At 41.2% G+C, this 21,250-nt stretch overlaps 1 protein-coding gene across 2 annotated transcripts in view; it reads right to left on the bottom strand.

The window, feature by feature from the left end:
• DNAJC15 (DnaJ heat shock protein family (Hsp40) member C15) overlaps positions 1–7,267 on the bottom strand; it is a 73,989-nt gene extending 66,722 nt beyond the window's left edge. The window contains exon 1 of one of the 2 annotated variants that reach the window (XM_028151567.2): positions 7,114–7,267. In XM_028151567.2, the coding sequence (XP_028007368.2) occupies positions 7,114–7,221 (108 nt within the window). In that variant the 5' untranslated portion in view covers positions 7,222–7,267. The remainder of the gene's footprint in view (positions 1–7,113) is intronic. The other variant, XM_008145550.3, reaches the window with a different exon arrangement.
• Between the last annotated feature and the right edge of the window lie 13,983 nt (positions 7,268–21,250).

Below are 21,250 nucleotides of genomic sequence, written 5' to 3' on the forward strand. Positions count from 1 at the left end.
ATCTTTTACTCTCATACCTCACTAGCTATCCAGGGAGAAGATAAGAAAACTAGGAAAGAGTTGGGTAAGAGGATAAAAATGGGATTATTAGGATCCAGGGTTATGACCTAGAATGAAGTTTCTCGTGAGATAAAATAGTATACACACAAGGCTTCTTAGAGAAATGGCTGATTCTAGAACTGGGGGCAAGAAATATACACAGAGGGCTATAGCACCTTGTAAGTGCTGAAAGTAAGGAAGTGCTAAAAAAAAAAATCCACAATAATGGTGGTATGTCAAGGGTACACAGAAGCCAACTAAAAGATTCCCAATGGCCAAAGCTGGAACCATTTGAGCAACAAAATAGTAGTATTGGATTATAAACCAAAGTATAAAATAAGTATCGTGAATCTAGATTGATTAAAAAAAAAAGTAAATGGGGGAGAAGAGACATTCTTCCATGCAGAAGAATTCTAAATAATTTTATAGACTACTCCACCCTTAAGAAGAGGGATCAAGACTCCCCACTCCTTAAATATGGACCACACAAAACAACTTCCTTTCAGAAATAATAATATGGAAATGGGGGAGGGGCAGAAGAGCACCTTACAATGGAGAAACCTGACAAATACTTTATCAGACTGGATCAAGGTCAACATAAATGGTGATAAATCATGTTTATAATATGTATTCTACATATGATGTGATGAAAATGGCACTTTACTCTCTGTTCTTCCTCCCAAAACCCATAATCTAATTGTGAGAAAAACAAGTGACAAATTTCAGTAGAGGCATCTCCCACCTGAATAGAATTGTGAGTACTCCTCAAATCTGTCAAAGTCATCAAAAATAAGACAAGTCTAAGAAACTGTCAGAGCCAAGAGGAGCCAAAAGAAACATGAAAACTGAAGAGAAGTGTGATCCTGGATGGGATCCTGGAACATTAAAAGAACATTAGGTAAAAACTAAGAATCTGAATAAAGTATGGCCTTTGGTTAATAATAATGCATTAATATTGGCTCATTAATTGTAACAAATGTACCACACTAACACAAGATGTTAATAGGGGAAACTGAGTGTGGGATATATGAGGACTTTGTGTTCTCATTTTCTGTAAATCTAAAACTACTGTTTTTTTTAAAAGAAAAAAGTCAATTTAAAAGGAAAAAAAATGTTATACATGGTAGTCAGATTTTCATGAGCACTAACAATGCTTATTTAATCCCTAATAGAATTAAAATAATATCCAAAGAGCATAAGACAGTGAAAATGGAGTTCCATGAAAAATACTCTCTTTCTCTGATCCTGTAGGCTAAATATATTTTTGTGGGATAAAGGAATAACTCCATTCATAATAGTGTTCTATAACAGTGCTTTTAGAAGCCTATGCTTTCAAACTTTTCAACATTTGAGGCATTCAAATCACCTTACAGTTGAAAATAAAATGAGTATGTTGGTCCCAGACCTGTCTGCACTCACTGATCCATTTCCTGCCCTTCCTTCCTCTGATCTGTTGGAAAGGACTTGAATCCTGCAGGCTCTGTTGTCAGCTGACTCCAGTTGAGTCTGACCAATGAGATGCAATGGTGAAGAATAGGAGGGTAAAGAGAGGGAGAGCAGGTTGCTTCCCCCTTTTTCTCTCTGTCATGAGCAGCAGCTCTAGCAGCAGCAGTGTCTCTGTGGCTCCACCTCCCTGTGGACAAAACCCAGCTAACTGGAGTGGTTTTGAAAACATGAATTGTTCCCTTTAGCCCACCAGCCCTAGGAATGCTAGTGGTTTCTTGCTGTTCTCAACCTCTGGACTGCCTCACAATCTTGTTTGGCTCCTCTACAACTCCATTACCTATAAAGCCAATTCTCTGCATTACATTTGTTTTATATAACTTAAATTATGTCTGTTTTCCTGATTGGTCTTTGACACTCAGAGAAAAATGGAAGAGGAAAGAGAAATAAAGAGAATATATTCTGAGTAAGAACACAGAGGCAAGAAAGCACAGTACCTTGCGGTTCATCCATGCACCAACTGTGTGACCTTGGGCAAATTATTTCACTGTTTTAAGCCTCAATTGACTCATTTATAAGTGGGGGATTAAAACAGCATCTATACCTCATAGAGGTATCACACAGACTAAATGAGTTCTCACATTTAAAGCATTAGCTTAACACCTGGCACAAAACAATTTAGCTACCCTCACTGTCCTTGCCGCCATCATCTCCTCCTCTGTACTGTACTCCCAGAATAGTGCCCACATTAATAGTCTTGCCTGCTTCTGCTTCTCTATCCTGTACCCTTCTTAAATACTGATCTAGGCTTAACCTTCCCAAAGTCCTTCCCTGATCACACAGCTCCTACAAAACTTCAACTGCGTACAGACATGATCCAGTCCTTAACTTGCCATTCAGGGCTATCAAGAGTCTATCCCAACTTATTTTCCTTACTTTTTTTCATTGATATGATCTATATTTTGGAAAAACGTGTTGTTTTTTCTTTTTCTGGCTTCTCTTACCTTTCAAGTCCCTAGAGGACAAAAGCCATATTTTATTCATCTTTTGTCTACTACAGCACTTAGCCTCAGTACCTAACCTAATAAAGTGAGACACTATAAACACGTTAAATGAACAAATAAATTATAGCACCTAATAAAGTTTGTCTTCAATTGGATGCTTAAATTTGATCCAATTTGCCTTCTAGAGCAGGGGTTGGCAAACTTATGACCCACAGGCCAAATCTGGCCCCCTATTTTTGTAAATAAAGCTTATTGGAGCACAGCCACATTTATATATTGTCATTGCTTCTTACACTCTACACTGGCAGAGTTCAGTAGTGTCAGAGGCCATTTGGCCTGCAAAGCCTAAAATTCTTACTTTTTAGCCCTTGACAAAATAAGTTTGCTGACCTCTGTCCTTGAGGGTGGAAATTCTGGTTTATTCATATGCTCTCCACACACACTTAGTATATTGCTCCCATTTATTTGGTGTTCAAAAAAAAAAATCTATTACACTAAATTGAAATGACAAACTTTAAAAATAAAGTGGAGAATGCCTGTGTTATTGAAGGCATTAAGCAATAAAATAACCAAACTACGTACAACATTAGATACTTATACTTAGGCCTCTCTTTATGTCAAAGAATAGAGTCTCATTTATCTTATTCTTTTTTATCCCTTAAGGCCATCAGTTCTTCACTTTAGAAAATGTTTCTCTAATCCTCTATTTTTCTCCCATCCAGCTTTTTCATTCATTTGTTAATTTAATCATTCAACAAAAATGTCACTGGGTGACAACCATATGCCTGGTTTATGTTAGGAGCTGAGAATGAGGATCCTTAAAACTTGGTCCCTGCCTATAAAAAATATATAATTTTAGTTAAAACACATATTTCAAACAGGAAAATAAGTGCTACTGAAATAATGCCAGCAAATCAACAAGTAGACCAAGTCAGATATCTGTGTCACCAGTCTCAAATATCTACCATGAATCAGAGAATTTCTGAAAACTGGTAAAACAGTGTACTCCATCATAGTTGCTACTGCTGCAGGGGAAAAAAGGCATCAACATTGTTTACAAATTCCCTAAGGCATTTTATTCTTTCAAAACAGCATAAGCAGTAAATAACTTTCTAGGTAAATATAAATTGCCTGAAAGTGTTATAAAATGCTAAAACTTCTATCTTGAGACTGCAACATTTAAGTTCAAGATAGACAACAATTTACCAGAGGGAAATTAACAAGGAAAAGAATTATTCTTCTGCCTAAAAAAAGGAAGTATTAATTGTGATGGAGAGGAAAGATGGAGACTATTCACTCACTCAACAAACATTTATTTATGACATTGATAACACTTGCCATATAAATATACAAAAATAATTTTGTATACACCAGGCCTTGTGCTAAGTTCTAGAGAGAAAGAGAGAGAGTACACAGTGAGAAAGACAGACATAGATTACTGTTCTCCCTCAGAGGCTAACATAAAGGAGAAACCCTATAGAAAATATGCATCAATATGTTAGAACCAAACATCCAAGTTTTTTATTGTTACTAATAGTAGTAAACTTAATAGCTGTTTATTTAATAAACAATTAAGTAACTACAATGCCAATCTCAGCAGATAAAAGTCCTTGCCTTAAAAACTTCACAGGTTCTTATGCAAATATAATTTTGATATAAGAAATACTATAATTAAAAAATTGTATGACTTCATAAGGAAATACGTTGGATAAAATAATTTAATTCTACTAGGAAAAGGGAACTAGAGTAAGGGAAAACTTTACAAATAAAAATATGGATATACAATAGTACATAATCCATGTGATTTCTTCAAAGGGAAGACTCCAGGTATGTTAAATGTGTTTTAAATCAAATTGGAATTGAAAAATAACAGAAGTGGTCTCTTTTTTTAGGTAATGAATACTTGACAATTTATGTGCTTGATAGGTTTTAGCCAGATGTATCAGGTTTGCTCATACTGAAATACATGTGTGGCTAATTTTCTTACACATTACACTATCCCAGCGATTTTTCAACCTTTTTTCATTTCATGGCACACAAAAACTAATTACTAAAATTCTTTGGCACACCAAAAAATATATATTTTTGGCAATCTTGACAAAAAAAAATAGATATACGTTTGATTTATTCACACCACTGGCTATTGTTGTATTGGCTATTGTCATTTTTTTATCTGACAACCTAAGGTAAAAGAGGTCAGCAGTAACCCTGACTAAGTAGTCGGTTATCGCATGTTTTAAAAATTCTTGCAGCACACTGGTTGAAAATCACTGCACTATCCTAACAACACTAGGAGTTATATTATCCAGGGAAGGTACTGGAAACTATAAAGCTAACACTCATACAAACTGAGTTTTGTTCAAACTGCTTTAAAAATTGATGATATTCTTTTGTTGTTGTTAATCCTCACTTGAGGATAATTTTCCTTTTTTTTTTAGAGAGAATGGAAGGGAGGGGCAGATACAGAGAGAAACATCGATGTGAGAGACACACACTGATTGGTTGAGGGGATTGAGACGAAATGGAAATCAAACCCATGATCCTTCAGTCCGTGGCTCTATCCACAGAGCCAAACCGGCTAGGGTGATGATATTCTCTTTTTAATCTTTAAGTGTCTTTCCTACTTTTCTATGAGAATTAGCTTTGCTACAGCAAAGTTTTCACATGACTTCTAATTATTAACAATTAGTTGTAAGTTACTATTTTATTCAAGGTACTACACAGGTATTTTTGCCAACATTTTTATCTTTTTAATCTCTTAAGCAGGCTATTAAACATTAATCCGTAGTTCCTAAAGAGAAGCTTACTTGAGAAAAAGTTACTTGACATCTACTTCTGCAGATACATATTTCAAAAACTTTACATTGCACCTTTTTTTAAAATGGTCTGAAAATTTTTTCTTGAACTCCTTGAAAAACATACTATTTTCTACTGGTTCCTAAAAGATTATTGAATATGTCCCACACCTAGGTCATTTATTCTTTCTTAACACCTTTGTCAATTTCCCACTATTTTCAGTACTTCCAATTTCCCCAAAGTTATTATCAACTCTCTTATCTTCTACCTCATCATTGGTCAATACTTGGAACAATGGTTCTCAACAGAAGCATAACAGGCCTTTCGGGACATTTTGAAAATCTGTTGACCTTTTGGTCACAATAATTTGGGTAGGAGGGAAGACACTTGGTGGATGGGGAACTATTGATCCGAGAAATCCTAACATGAATGAGACAACCCTGCACAACAAAGAACTGTCTTCATCCCCCAAAATTTTAGGGCTCTGCTGGAGATTAAGTTGGCAAGACATATCACTGTGGGCTGGAGTAACAGGGAATGTGGTGTAGAAAATGGCTAAAAACAGCCATGTTTCCGTACTTTCCCCATCGAATTCATTCATCTTCCACACAGAACTTTACAATGGCCCCACCTATCACCTGTTTGCTTAAAGCTCAGCAAAATGACACCACGGCCCTCAGAATACCCCAACTGTTTCCATGTAGTTCAGCAGATGCTTTCGATGTTCTAGCCCCCGATTACCTTTGGGAACTGCACGAATCAATAAGGTGCCATTGCCAAAACCGGTTTGGCTCTATGGATAGAGCGTCGGTCTGCGGACTGAAGGGTCCCAGGTTCGATTCCGGTCAAGGGCATGTACATTGGCTGTGGGCACATCCCTGGTAGGGGGTGTGCAGGAGGCAGCTGGTCGATGATTCTCTCTCATCGATGTTTCTAGCTCTCTATCCCTCTCCCTTCCTCTCTGTAAAAAGTCAATAAAAATATAAAAAATTAAAAAAATAATAATAATAATTTAAAAAAATAATAATAATAAGGTGCCATTAGCCACAGGTGAGCGCTTGCAGTGTGGGTATAGCCCACACTGAGGTGTCCTGTTAGTGTCAAATACCCACTGGGTTTTAGACAGCATGTGTCTGTAACTATAAATGTCAGTAACAATTTTTATGTTGACTACACGACAAAATATTATTGTGGCTATACTGCATTAAATAAAAGACACTATTAAAATCAAATTCACCTATTTCTTTTTACTTTCTTCATGTGGCTACCGAAAACTTAAAACTGCATGAGGCTGGCAGCACGCTTCTCTTGCAGGATTCCTTTTCCCGGCCCCACAGTTCGGCCTGGCACCTGCTGTGTCCGACGCCCTCCCTCTGTCTGGCCGGCAGCCGTGTAGATACCACTACCAGAGCCGGAGACGCCTTCGTCTTCTCTGGGCTGAGTGGCCGGCTCCTCATCCTCCCCTCCCGGTGCTGAACTGCTGCTTCCCTAGGAAGCCTGTCCTGACCTCACCGCCAGCCCCCACCCAGCCCGGGTCTAGGGATGCAGAGAACCATCCGACCGCGCTCGCAGTGCCCGGTCTCCAACGGCCCGTCCTGGTCGGTGTCCCCAGGAGACTGGAAGCTCCTGGAGGGAACAGACATTCTCTGAACACGCGCCAGGAACGGCGGGTCACCGATTAGCGGTGGGGCAGAGATGGAGAATGAATGCCGGGAGCGGGGTTGGAGGGGAAGGAGGTTCGCAGAGGTGAGGCGGGGACTAGAGGGGGACCTCGGGGCTGCTGGCGGGCCGCCCGAAGCCCGAGAGAGGCGGGAGCACCGGCCGGACTCACCAGGCCCCGGTCGATGTCCGCGTCAGGCTGTTTGGTGGAGGGCGGCGAGTACTCGGCGTGGCGGATGCCCTCGCCGCCGGCGGGGGCGACGCCGCTGAAGGCAGCCATGGCGTTGCGCCCTGGGAGACGAGACGCCGGGCGCCGCCTACGGGGCGCCGCAGGGACAAACTAGTGAGCGCGCTGCTCCGCGGGTTTAGGCCGGGCCTCTGCTCACTCAGGGGGAGGAGGGTAAGTCACCGGGAGATCTGGTTCTCACCCAGGCGCTGGCCACCTTGTTTCGTGAAAACCAAGAGTCAGACTCAGAGCTGAGTCCGCTGGGACATGGAGGACGTTTTGTATGTTTCAGATTCACGGGTCCAAAGCCAACACTAGGCCTCCCCAAGCAGCGCCAAGGGCCTGGGTTTAATCATTAGAGCTGATGTTGGTCTCATCAAACTGCAGTGCCTGCAGGTTCCTGATCCACACCAGGCCCTTCTTCCTACCCCCGACTACTGATCATACTTCTGTTTAATGTAAGGTGACCAGATTTTAACATTGGTAAAGCGGGACACCACTGACAGGAGGGCGGGGGTTCTTGATTAAAAATTTGGTCTATATGGAGCAACAAAAATTTTCATAGAACGCAAAAATAGTATTGTAATATATTTTTTAAAATTTCAACATAAGTACAATTTACAAATATAATAAATAAAATTATGTATAGTATTATTTTATTCTTTGGCATATTTCTCATTTGAGTGAATTTTTTTTAGTAGATTGCTGTTGGTGTTTAAAAGGTCGTGAATTTGCCGTAACGTAAGTCGTAAGTGTCACTTTCAAGGCCGGTGCTAGACTTTTTGCCGCCACTATAAAATATAAATAATACGAGTACTGTCTGCTAAATTCAAGAAAATTTGTGTATTTATGAAATAAATAAATTACTTACCTAAATTATCTGAATAGCTGATTTGTAATGACATCACTTGTTTAACTAGCTTACTAGCACGCAGTACGATGTGTATCATCTGAGAGACAGTTACAAAATGTTTTCGTCGTTGCCAATCCAAAAAATGCCATTGTTCATTAAGTCCAAACAATGGTGGTCGAATTCTAACAACTGATCAACAATGCGAACTTTGATAAGCAGTTCTCGATAAGCAGTTCTCAACAATTATTTGTTATTATTAAAGTTTAACATTATAAAATTAACAAAAATAATATAAAACTCATATCCTGGCTAAATAGCCACATGGCTTCTGAAAACCGTATATTCCCTTCCCGTTCTCCTGCCGTTCCCTAGCTTGTCGTGCATTCTTTCCAAAAATCGGGACTTTTCTAAAACGCTGCGGGACACGGGACAAATTGTTAAAAATCAGGACTGTCCCACCAAAAGCGGGACGTCTGGTCACCTTAGTTTAATGCCACAATTCTCCCATGCCTGAAAGCAATATTAGAGGCAATTTGCTTACCCTCTCCCCCATATGAATGACTATTTTTAAAATGAGATTGCAAAGAAGAAATATCACTCCCCAAAAATGGTTTTGTGCTGACTTGGATATAGAAAGACCAACCTTATTAATTTTTAAGTCAAGCCTTTTTGAGCAAAAATTAACCAACAAATGAAGCCTGTATACTGTTTCCCAACTCCTGTACCGACTTGGCAGAATTTTTGCCCTTTATACTCATTGCAAAAGCAGCTTACAAGAAGAGAAATATTTCTTTTTTCTATTCCTGAATTTAAAATTTGAAGGTCTGTTAACTTGCTCATTTAGTTACTTTTATTAGCAAGCCCAATAAGTTAGGGCCTATAAGAATTTACAGTCTCATAGGGAAAATAACACTGACACAGAGTGATAGCAATACATGGCAGAACATGAGCACATGCATTGTACAGAGTATAAAGAGAACTGGACTAGGAGAATGGAAGAGATCTGAGTCTAGTGTATTTTTTTTTTCTAGGCTTGTTCCTTGAGCATTCCCATTAACCTCTTCAAATTTCTCCTTATCTGTGGAAAGAGAGTAACATTTGTTCAATATTTTGACTCAGGGAAATTATAAGGATAAAATGGACAAAATATATGGAAGTAATTTGTCCTATTGTGCAATGTACTTATGAAGAGTGTCACTACTACAGTATTATTGGCTTTTATGGGAGGAAATGGCCTCTTTTAACCAGGGTCATCTGAAAAGGTTTGCTGGAGGCTTAGCCATTGAGATAATCAGTAAAGAAGGGGTAACATGCAGCCAGTGTGGCTCAGTGGTTGAGGGTGGGCCTATGAACAAGGAGGTCACTGTTCGATTCCCGGTCAGGGCACAGGCCTGGGTTGGAGGCTTGATCCCAGTAGGGGATGTGCAGGAGGCAGCCGATCAATGTTTCTATCTCTCTCTCCTACATTCGTCTCTCTGAAATCAATAAAATAATAATAATAATAATAATACCATACAGACACCCACTATCGAAGAAGAAGAGGAAGAGGAAGAGGAAGAGGAAGAAGAAGAAGAAGAAGAAGAAGAAGAAGAAGAAGAAGAAGAAGAAGAAGAAGAAGAAGAAGAAGAAGAAGAAACATGTTTTTAGATGGAAATTATAGCTGAAAACAAATGAAAAGAAATTTAGAAGGTGGTATGTAGGACTGGGTGAAAAACACTCATCAAGACTCTTCAGAGGGAAGGAATTGGTATGTGCAAATTGCCAGTATAAACAGTCACAGGGATGTAGACTACAGCATAGGGAATGTAGTCAATAATATTGTAAAAACTATATATGGTGTCAGGTGGGTACTAGACTTATCACGGTGATCACTTCATAAGTGATATAAATGTTGTATACCTGTACATGTTGTATTCTTTATTATCCATTCATTCATTTATTCAATAAGTATTTATTGGGCACCTGTTAGGTATCAGGCACTATTCTAGGCATAGGACTTAAGTGTCAAGTATCCAAACAAGATCTCTCATTCTTTGTGAGAGGAGTTAGAAACAGGGTTAGGCAGACAGGGTAATGGGTAAAAGAAAGGAGGAAATATAGATGTGACCATTGGAGCCAACTAAAACCACAGGAATGCTGGTCTTGCAAAAAGACAGAATGCCACAAGAATGCTTATCTTGCAGGTGCACAGGGTTATAAGAAGTAGGGGTGGAAGAAGAAAAAAATGTGGACATTACTGCACGGTCAAGCAGGGCCCAGCTCCAAACCACAAGAATATTTATCTTGCAGGTGCAGGATATTGCAAGAGACAGGGCAAGAGGAAAAGGAAAAGAGCCCCTCTTCTTTTCCCCCTTGAAAAGAGGAGATGGGTTTTGAAATGGTTGCTAAGTAAGAAAGGTAGAAGGAGCCAATCAAAGAGTAGACAAAGAGAGAACTCGGGGGATAAAACCCCTAGACAAGTGAACTTCAATGGCAACCCTTTCTTGGGCCCACTCTGCATGTGGGGAGATTGTATCCGCTTATAATAAATTTCCACGGTTTTGCTTACATCTTCTGGTCCATGATTTTATTCTTTAACTTTGTGAGACACAATCCCAGGAAGAACGTTGGCTTGCCATTTGGGTATCATTTGGAGTTCACAGTCTATGGGTTGGTTACAGTATACTCTAGCAGTTTGGCTCTCAGAGTCACAGGCTGCCAGCCTGGACCAACTGGAACAAGACCCTCTTAGAGCAGCTGATGCCCCTGCTCAAGAACTGAATCTTTTGGAGCAGAAGTCAGGAAAAGGAGAGAAAGGAGAACTGGGCCAGGAAGAAGAGAGCAAGTTGGAGGGGAGATGGGCTCAGCAGGGTTGCCCCTCAGCTTAGATCCAGACTTATTGAGAGCAGTTTGCTGGCTGTTTATAGACTTGACCCCTGTTCCACTTACACTTAGGGCATCTACTCCTATACCAGTAGTCAGTTTTAAAGAAAAATCATCCACAACGACTATTCTCAGCCTTTGGTTCTTTGCTAAGTTCACCCTCATCTAGAAAGAAAGGATAAAAACGAGCAAGTAAGTCATCTGTCTCCCCACAGGATCTCTTCCCAACTTAGCTAAACTCACTTCCCTGGCTTCCCTAAGAAAGAAGAGCAATGCTTTTAGAGAAACCCAAAAGGGAGGCCACATTAAATTTTCACTGTCCTATTTTTTAGTTATACCACTTCAAAGACAGATTACATTAGGTTCAATAGAGTTTTGAAAAGAAAAGTAGACATCCTGAAATATCTCAGTAAAAAAAAAAAAAATGTCAACATTTGTTGTTTAAAAAGACTTTTGGGAAAAAAAATATATATGTACATATCCACCTCTGCGTGCCTCAGTTTCCTTATCAGTAAAGTTGGAGAAAATAACACCTCCATTTTGAGAATTAAGTGAGTTTACTTTTGTAGAGCTGTTAGAATAGTGTTGGATACCTAGTAAGTTCTACAAAAGTGTTAGTTACTATTTTCTTTATATTACCTCTTTCACCTATTTGTTTCCATGTATATTTTCTTCTTGCTGTTCCCCAAACAGTTGTGTGTTTGTCTTATCTTTGAAATGATACAATTCAATTAAACATTACATAGTGATCTACACTAATAAAAGAGTAAGATGAAAATTGACTGTACCTTCATGACGCCCACCAGCCAATCAGGAGTGAGTATGCAAATTAACCCAAAAAAGATGGAAGGTTAATTTGCATACACAGGTGCCAAGTGGCCAGGGGTGGGGCGGGACACAGGCATTCCGCACCACCCCAACTACTCCGGGCCTCTGGGAAGCATGGAAAGGCGGCTCCAAGCTGGAGCGAAAAGGCAGCTCTAGCTGGAGCAAAGACGTTGCCAGCAGCCAGGGGAAGGAAGGCCCATTCTTACACGAATCTTTGTGCATCAGGCCTCTAGTCTATATATATAAAACCCTAATATGCAACTAGACCAAACAACCAGTCACTATAATGTGTGATGATCACCAGGGGGCACGCACAGAACATGGTGGGCATGGGCAGCAGGCAGCAGAGTGCAGAACATGGTGGGCATTGGCTGCGGGGGGATGGTGGAGCAGGTGAGAGGGGGCACCAGACCAAGGCAGGGCGCCAGTCACTGTCATCAGGAGGAGCGTCTGGTGGTTACTGAAAATTCTTTGCTCCCGCGCACACCACAGTCCCTTCTGGCGCTTACACCTGCTGCCCATGCCAGCCCGCTCGCACCCGCTGCCGGTGCCAGCGCTGGCCCCTATCACTCGGCACCATCAGTGGGTGTGAGCAGCGGCTGCTGGCCCTGATCACCCCTGAGGGCTTCTCCACCTTCCCCTGCTCCTGAGGGGCGATCAGGGCAGCAGCCCCTGCTCATACCCACTGACAGCGCCGGCCCAAATCACTCCAAGCCATCAGCAGGTGCGAGTGCGGCTAGTGCTGTCAGCACGTTGGAGCAGCGGTGGTGGGAGCAGGGCTGCTGGTAGACAGCGGACCAGGGGCCACGGCAGAAGGGGCCAGGTGGGGGCGCAGAGGATGGGCCGCGACCCACCCCTGTGCCCACTGCAGCCTCGCAGCCCACAGTTCCTTTCAAGGTGCACGAATTTCTGCAGTGGGCCCTAGTAAAGTATAAGTGTGGGGGAGAGTTGTTTTTATGAAAATGAAATTAAATGTTTTGAAATGACTTGATAAAAGCAAAATACAATTTTTAAAGCTGTCAAATGGTGGACATGGGAAAAGAATCATAAAAACTGAGTGTGATTCTATACTGTTTACTTTTAAAATGTCTTGTTCCCTCTTTATTTTAAACAAACATTTAAAGATTAGATTATCACTGAAAAAAATTCGAGGCAGAATGAATCAGAGGACACATACCAAAATAAAAGGCCCTTGGCCCTGGAGATATGCATAGATTCCATGAATAGCTATTGTGTATGTTTTTTGTGGTATTAAAATTTCATAGGGGGCGAGGGAGTTGGTGTCATTAGAAAAATATCTAACAGAACTCCTTAGGGTAGATGATAAAAACAATAGATTGAAAACTAAAGTTTATGTGATGTTTAAAAAATAATGTTTAAAGTATCTATTATGATTCAGGTTTTAATTGTGTGTTTTTTTTTAATTAATCCACCAACACTATCCTGGTCTGGTCAGAAAAGAGAACTCTACTGTATGACAAAGTGCTGAGGGCACAAAGGAGAAAGGGCCTGAAAAGACCGAGAAAGGAGTCAGATAATATAATACTCACGTTGACCATGGAAGGATGAATACAAATTTGCTGGATTGGTAAGAATGAGGTAGGCTTGGGGGAACAAGAAATCATTGTATGTAAACAGGACTACCAGTAATTCTGTGTTACTGAAGTTTAAAGTATAAAGAAGACAATACAGTTAGATAAGGGTAAACAGATAACCAGGCAAAGGCCAGGTATTAAACAACTTTATTTAATAAGCAAAGGCATTTAGAATTTATCCTATAGATGAAGACAAGGCATTGAAAAAATATCAAATGTGATAGTGACATGGTCAGAACTACATTCTAGGAAGGTCATTCTAGTAGTGAAATGGGAATGATGGGCCAAAACTAAAGGAGGATTAGTAAGAAGGTTATTGCAATTCTCAGTATGACCAGAATGAAGGGGGTCCATTTACCTGCATGTATCAAAGCCCAATAAGACATGAACAAGAGTTTGCAGCCAAAAAAAAAAATAAATAAAAATTAATTGAGGAGATGGCACCATGCCTGGAATCACAGGTGAGCTAATGCTCAAAGACCTGGCTCCCCAATGACTTCTAGGGGATGGATTATATAGGAAAAAAATCATTAGTCATGGTGACTAAAGGAGTAGGGTCATGATCTCTACTGATTGGTAGGGTAGTAGGTAATTGACCATTGTGTCTGGTCTTTATATCAGCCATAGAGTCTTTCTGTTTGATTTCTCAAAGGATCATTCTGCTTTCCTCTGAAACTAAAGGACAACTGAGGCCAAGATGTTACCTTTAATTTGATTAAAAACTCTGTCTCTGTAGTCAATAGACCCAGAACCTTGCTTCTAAGGCTACTGGATGCTGACCAATATCTCATTGCCCTAAGGACTTAATGATTAAGCAAGGGAGAGGGAGGTGGGTGAGTCAGGGTGCTGGGCAAGGCCTGTTTGATTCAAAGGAAAAACAAATAATAATAAAAGTCCAGATTAAAGAAAACAAGGTGTCTTCGTATTGCTTCTGAGTGAGGGATGTGAGGCCTAAACTAGGGCAGTGGCAGGGAATTGTGAGAAGAGGTGAAGTAACCGTTATTGGTTTCCTTTCCATACTCAATTTCTCTTGGCCTCACCCAACAAGGAACCAAGGACTGACTTTGTCCCCTACGCTCAGGGAGAGCCCTGATTGACAAAAGCCAACCAATGCATCCCATCATTCTAGGCTGGTGTTTGTTTTGTGGATGGGCATTTACCCCTTCTGGAGAATTGGGTTTATAGGAAAGGTTTGATGGGTGCTTCTGGGAAAACAGCTTCATCTCTCTTCAGCTGCACATGAACAGCTGAAGCCCTAATTGTGGTTGGCAGTCCTTTGGCAATCATGGTGACTGTTTACTTTATCATCCAAAACTAGGCCACATTTAAATGAAACATAATACTATAAATTATATTAGGGCAATAGATGTAACTGGGATTGCCCTAGCAAACCAGGATATATGGTGCCCCCATTGTTATAGAGATGGTCTTAGATAAAGCAAACACCATTGAAAGCCACAAAGATATTTTAAATAAATTATGAAGTAAAAATTCCCCTTTTTAAAATTTCTCTTTAATTGTGTATTTAAAACTCTAAGCATTTCAAAATTAGTATAATGAACCCTCACACACCAAATCCAGATTCAACAATTGTCAAGATTCTGCCACAATTTTTCTATGTTTTAATGAGTATTTTAAAGCAAATCAAGATATCATGTCATTTCACTCTTAATAATTCAATATGTTTTCCTGCTAAATATGGACATTTTATAACATATTACACCACTGTAATACCTATTCAAAAAGAAAATTCAACTGAGTAAATTTGAAGATCTAATTGGCTTTATTAAGTGAGTAATAAATTGGGCAGCATCACATCTAGCAACTAGAAGGGTGCTCTGTGGGCTTGTACAACATGGAAGGTTTCCATAGGCAGACAGAGGGTGGGACTACAAAGTTAAAAGAGTATATTTTTACTGGCAACAACACCTTCCCTTAGGCCCTAAGGCTTAGGGGAAGGCAGGGCGTTTTATCAGGCAGATTACTTAATTCTCATGGATCAGGAAATTTCAGACTGAAATTGGATTAAAATTCCACTCCCAAATGAAGCAGAAACTGCAATTAGGGTTGATATCATGGCCTTTTAGGATAAGTGAAGCCATCCTGGGCCTGTGGCTTTTCTTTTTAACACACCTTACAAAAAGTATTAATAATAACTTTTTGTGTTACTTAATAACCAGTTCTTATCTAAATTTCCCTGGATGTTACAAAAAAAACCCTTTAATAACTGGTTTGTTCACATAAGAATCTGAAGTCCACAAAATGGCAGTTGATGTTTATGTCATTTTAGTCTCATTTAATCACAAAAAATTCCTTTCCCCACATTTTTTCATGCCCTTAACTTGTTGAAGAAACTGTCACCCAATATTTAAGCTAGGTTTAAGTTGGGTTTTCTGTATTTGCAAACAAAGCATTCTAGAGACAGAGAGGAGATGGAAGTCAGGAGAGTGGGGTCATAGAAACCAAGGAAATTTCAAGAAGAATGGAATAGTGAAAAATGCCAGATACCTACAGATTAATCAAGTAAGATAAGGATAAAATATGCCCACTGAATTTGACACTGTTAATCTGAGCAAAAGTAGTTTCATCCATACTAGGGAGATAGTGATCATCACCCATCCCACATTCTAGAATATTCTAGAATATATTACTTTTAAAAAGATATAAGGAGAGCAATATGTAATCCTATTTCTCCAGGTATAGGTATCAGAGAGTTTATACAGCAGGAAGAGAAGGAAAAACTAGCTAATTTGGATGTTATCACCAATCAGATGATTAGGTTTGGAAAATGACTATTTCTTACTTTTGGATATTCATTAAAATGTTCATCTCTTGGAACTTGAAGTAGGAAGGCAGTGAAAAGCTCTGCCTTCTTCCCCTTAATATTTCACTAAACTACCTACAATAAGGAAACATGACTGATGAGTGGTTTCAGGCAGGACTTTATTTTTAATCTTACAGGAGATTTAAAAGACAAAGAAAGGAACTTAAAAGTCACTAGGGGATAAGCCAAAAAAAAAAGTGTTCTCACCTTTAACTTGAACATGCATTTTCAGTTGCAGTTGTCTGACTGCCAATAGCTGGCAAGCTGGCTTTGGCCTATGTGAAAAGCAGTAAAATAAGTGCCATTCATGGGGTTGTCATGGAAAATGGGTATCTACATTATGTAGATTTGCCTAATGGTCATCCAGAGTAGCATCTTCTGCTCAGGTGCCAGCTAGAGATAATCCCATGAAAGAAAAGCTGGCACCAGCACACACATGTGATTTTCTGGAGCCAATTTACATTTTGTGCTTTTGTCCATCAGAGCCAAAACAGCACAAACAATGCCAAACTCAGTTTTCTGATTATTTCCAGGCTGATTGAATCTGGCACATGACATGGTTTTATCTAATTAACCCACATGTGGTACAAAACAAAACAAATTTGAAATGGAAAGCTATTTCTGCCTTTATTGAAAGACTGAGGTGAATATACAATTATTTTGTCCTTGTTTCTCAGCCAAATTTATAGTTGAGAGAGCTCTTTTTCAATAGATAGCAAAACAAGTTTTGTATATTACCTGCCTATTTTAATTAACATGTATGTTTCAGATTTTCCCAAATCCAGTCCTTCTCTTTCTCTCTCTGCCCCAAAAGGAAGGAAAATGTGTCAAAGACATGTTCCCCATTATAGTGTAGTAGGTAGTTAGGCGTGATAGGCCAGGTGCAGAGAGTTACCAGTGTGGAAAGCCCTGGGTGCATAGCAACAGTCAAAACTGTAAGCCCTTGCATACAGCCCCTGGAAGGTTTCAACTGTGTTTCAGTTCCAGGCCCATAGAAGCAGCAAAATCAGATGCAGTGATGCCATGGCCAATATGTGGAGACCACTAGGGGGGCACACCTGGAAAGCTGATGAATTTTACATTGGGACTAGAGGCCCAGTGCACAAAAGTTGTGCACTGGAGGGGGTCCCTCAGCCCAGCCTGCGCCCTCTCGCAGTCATGGGGAGTGGGCCTAAGCCGGCAGTTGGACATCCCTCTCACAGTCCAGGACCCCTTGCTCCTTACCGCCCGCCTGTTCACTGCTCCTTAGCGCTGCTGCAGAGGCGGGAGAGGCTCCCGCCACTGCTGCTGCACCAGCCAGCCATGAGCCCAGCTTCTGGCTGAGCGGCGCACCCCCTGTGGGAGTGCACTGATCACCAGGGGGAAGCTCCTGCATTGAGCGTCTGCCCCCTGGTGGTCAGTGCACATCATAGCGACTAGTTGTTCTGGTTGTTCCGCCATAATGGTCGCTTAGCCTTTTATTATATAGATTCTCCCCTGAGGCCTCCAGATAAAAACCCTCAGTTATAGGGACCCAGTGAGGCTCCCTCTAGGGAGCATGCCGAGCCTTTCCCCAATCCCTTTCCCCAGGTGTGTTTTCCTTCATTTCTTTCTCCTTTTGCCTCTGTAATTTGTTTCCTGAGCCCATTTCTCCTACAGGTCACTTCTACCTCTGTGACTTTCTAAATAAACTCTCTTGTATTTTGAGCCTTGGATCTGAATTCTTTCTTAACCAGAACTCAAGTACTGAGGTTGCTGAACCAAAGTCTGGTCTGACTCCACTGGTCTAACACCTGGTGCCTTTTTCTATAGCTAGCAGTAGTATAATAAAAAATATATTTGATCTTTGTCCCTGGCTCTTGGCACAAAGCTCATAAAACCCTTTGAATTTCCAGAGTAATATATGAGTGTCTTTTGTTATTCTTAAGAAGCTCCTTTTAAGCACAGTCTGAGTTTATGCTAATGAGTGCCTTGGGTGAGGGTCCTAGGTAGTTTCAGGATGGGGCTGGTGGCCAGAAAGACTAAGTGATTAGAAGGTTGGAACAAGGTGGAGTTTGTGCTTTGCTCACACTACCTGTTGCACATATTTAAACACCTCAGGAGAAGAGACTCAATTAGAGAAGGTCACTCAACAAGATAAATGGCTACAAGAAATAAGAAAAGATAACCTAACTACATGACTTACTTACCTGGCTACCTTCAGGGTTAGGAACTTTGTTTTTATCTCTGTTACAGATTATTATCATGATATTGGTAGGTTTGCTGATCCTTTTTGTAGCTTTCAAATTCATAGTCTATTGTCTTTTCCACTGCTTGAACTCATCTGCTCAGACTAAAATTATGGTGGCACAAAGAATAGAAATGATCTATCAAGCCCTATCTCCTTCTCATTCAAATGATTTGAACACTTTCTGCTATACATAAATTGCTTGCATATACATTTGGATCAAGAAGATACAAAACTAACTAAGCCCTTAATTCTGATTGCCTTTCACCAACTAATTTATTAATTAATGCCTGCACCTTAACTCAACAAGGCCTGTTATCCATCTTAATACCAATGGAAGCTGAAATGGCTATAGAACAATGGCCATCTATAATGGATGCAGAAGTCCAGGCCAAACTCCTATGGGACTCTTATTGGCCCCCTCAACTTTGGAAACTTTTAGATGGAAAATGAAACTTATGACATTGTATTTTATTTTTTTATTTTTTTAATGATTGAGCCTTTTGTTCAGGCACTTTAAAAAATATTTTCATTGATTTTTTTTTAGAAAGAGAGGAAGAGAGAGAGAGAGAGAGAGAGAGAGAGAGAGAGAGAAATATCTATGTGAGAGAGAAACATCTATTGGGTGCCTCCTGCACATCCATTCTGGGGATCAAGCCCACAACCAGAGCATGTGCCCTGACTGAGAATGAGACCTGCGACCTTTTGATGCATGGGATGATGCTCAACCAACGGAGCCACACAGACCAAGGTGACACTGTATTTTAATAGCTCAGGTACCTCAGCTAAATCTTAAACTAAAACTCTCAATAGTTGAACTGGCTGGCATAGGAAATATCCTCCTATATAATAAAGAGGTAATATGCAAATTAACCCTCACGCCCTCACAAGATGGCTGCCTACAACCAGGCCGGCAGGGGGGTTAGTGAGAGACAACCAAATGACTGAACAAGCAGGCTGCATGGGGCGACCAGGCTGGCAGAGGGGTTAGGAGGGACAACCAAATGACTGAACAGCAGGTTGCATGGGGTGACCAGGCCGGCATGGGGGGCAGTTGGGGGCAACCAGGCCAGCAGGGGAGGCAATAAAGGGTGACCAGGCCAGCAGGGTGGGGCAGTAAAGGGTGACCAGGCCAGCAGGGGGGGCAGTTAGGGGTGATCAGGCTGGCAAGCAAAGGCAGTGAGGAGTGATCAGGCTGGCGGGGCGGGGGGAAGTTAGGGGTGACCAGGCAGGCAGGCAGGTGAGCGATTAGGAACCAGCGGTCCAGGATTGTGAGAGGGATGTCCAACTGCTGGTTTAGGCCTGATCGGACATCCCCCGAGGGGTTCCAGATTGGACAGGGTGCAGGCTGGACTGAGGGGACCGCCCCCCCATGCATGAATTTTGTGCACCGGGCCTCTAGTTCTTAATAACATTCAGGTACTTCCACTGGGAAGTAAATGGATTATATCCTATATAATAAAAGGCCAGGGACCATAAGCGTAATGACTGGAACAACCACTCGACCAGTAGTCATGAGGTGCATTGACCACCTCCCGGCCCTCGAGCAGCGGTGGGTAGGGCGGCGAGCAGTGGGTGGGGCAGCGAGCAGGGCGGGCGGAGTGGCGAGCTATGAGCGGCAGTGGGCAGCCTGGCGGCCTGAGCGACAAGGGGCGGTGGGTGGGATGGTGAGCAATGATCGGCGGGTGGAGCAGTGGCCCAAGCGATGAGCGGCGGTGGGTGGGGCGGCAAGCAACGAGCGGCGGGCAGGGCGGCGAGCTACTCGCACACTATTTCATGTGCTGGGCCTCTAGTTAAAAAAATAACAGTACATAGGAAACTCATCTCATTGTCAGACATGAAAATCAAAGAGGTAATGGTTATGCCCTCACTTTATGAAATTCTAAATACACCAAAACCGGATCTATTTTAACTATCCCAATAAATAATAATATGTGATATGTGGGAAAGGGATGTTTTTGTTGGGAAGGATTAAAGAATTTCTCTGTGATTGGTAAGTAACTTCTATTGTAATTGATACTGTTGTAATTGGCTAGTTATTGATAATAGGAAAGGAGAAAAGGGAAGGCCAGACATTGTAGGCATGTCATTTGGGCAGCTTCACCAGGAAGCTGCAGCTTTGCACTCCCCAGGGAACCACCAGCCTGTTTATTCCTTGCAGAAATGCTGGGGGAAGGGATCCAACAAAGGGAATATACACACATGCCCAGTAAAGTTGAGGTGACATAGGAAAGATACTTGCCTATCAATCACACCTAGGAACAGAGATGGTTGGCTAGAATGGGCGTGGCCACTGCAAGCAGGAAAAAATTTGGGAATACACAATCTCCTAAACAAAGGAATCCTCTCTCTGTTGCTTTTGTTGCCCTTGACTCTTGGATTGTGGGGCTCTTTTGCTCCTGCTTCCTTCCAATCGTCACATGGCCCATGGGCATGCGTACCCCATATGCAATGGACTAATCGACTACAGCAGGGAATCACAAATTAAGCTAGCCTGGTTCTGGAATGGATCCTGCTCCAACATGGAAAGGAAACTCTGGACACTGGCTCTGATTGTAGCTCTACTGAAGCCACAGCTACACTTCTTTTATGACTGGACTATGGGAAATAGGACTTTGGAAACCCAGGGGTATAACTCCACAGAAATAAAGCTTTCTACTATATCTCATCCTCTAGTAGGGGCCTCTGGAAATGCTTATTCCAGCAGCACCTCAAGAACCCCACTTCCACAAGCAACTGTGGGAGATGAGCCCCTCTCCTATCCTCTAATATAATGGCCTTGAATTTATATTAAATGCTACAGAAATATCATACAATATTGAGGTTATTGGTAAAGTAACTTTGAGACTAATAAAACTTAAAACAGTATTAACAATGAAATAAAATGTACTGGCAGATTGAACTCAATCTTTCCC

The sequence above is a fragment of the Eptesicus fuscus genome, chromosome 8 (assembly GCF_027574615.1).
Source record: "Eptesicus fuscus isolate TK198812 chromosome 8, DD_ASM_mEF_20220401, whole genome shotgun sequence".
NCBI classification, from domain to species: domain Eukaryota; kingdom Metazoa; phylum Chordata; class Mammalia; order Chiroptera; family Vespertilionidae; genus Eptesicus; species Eptesicus fuscus.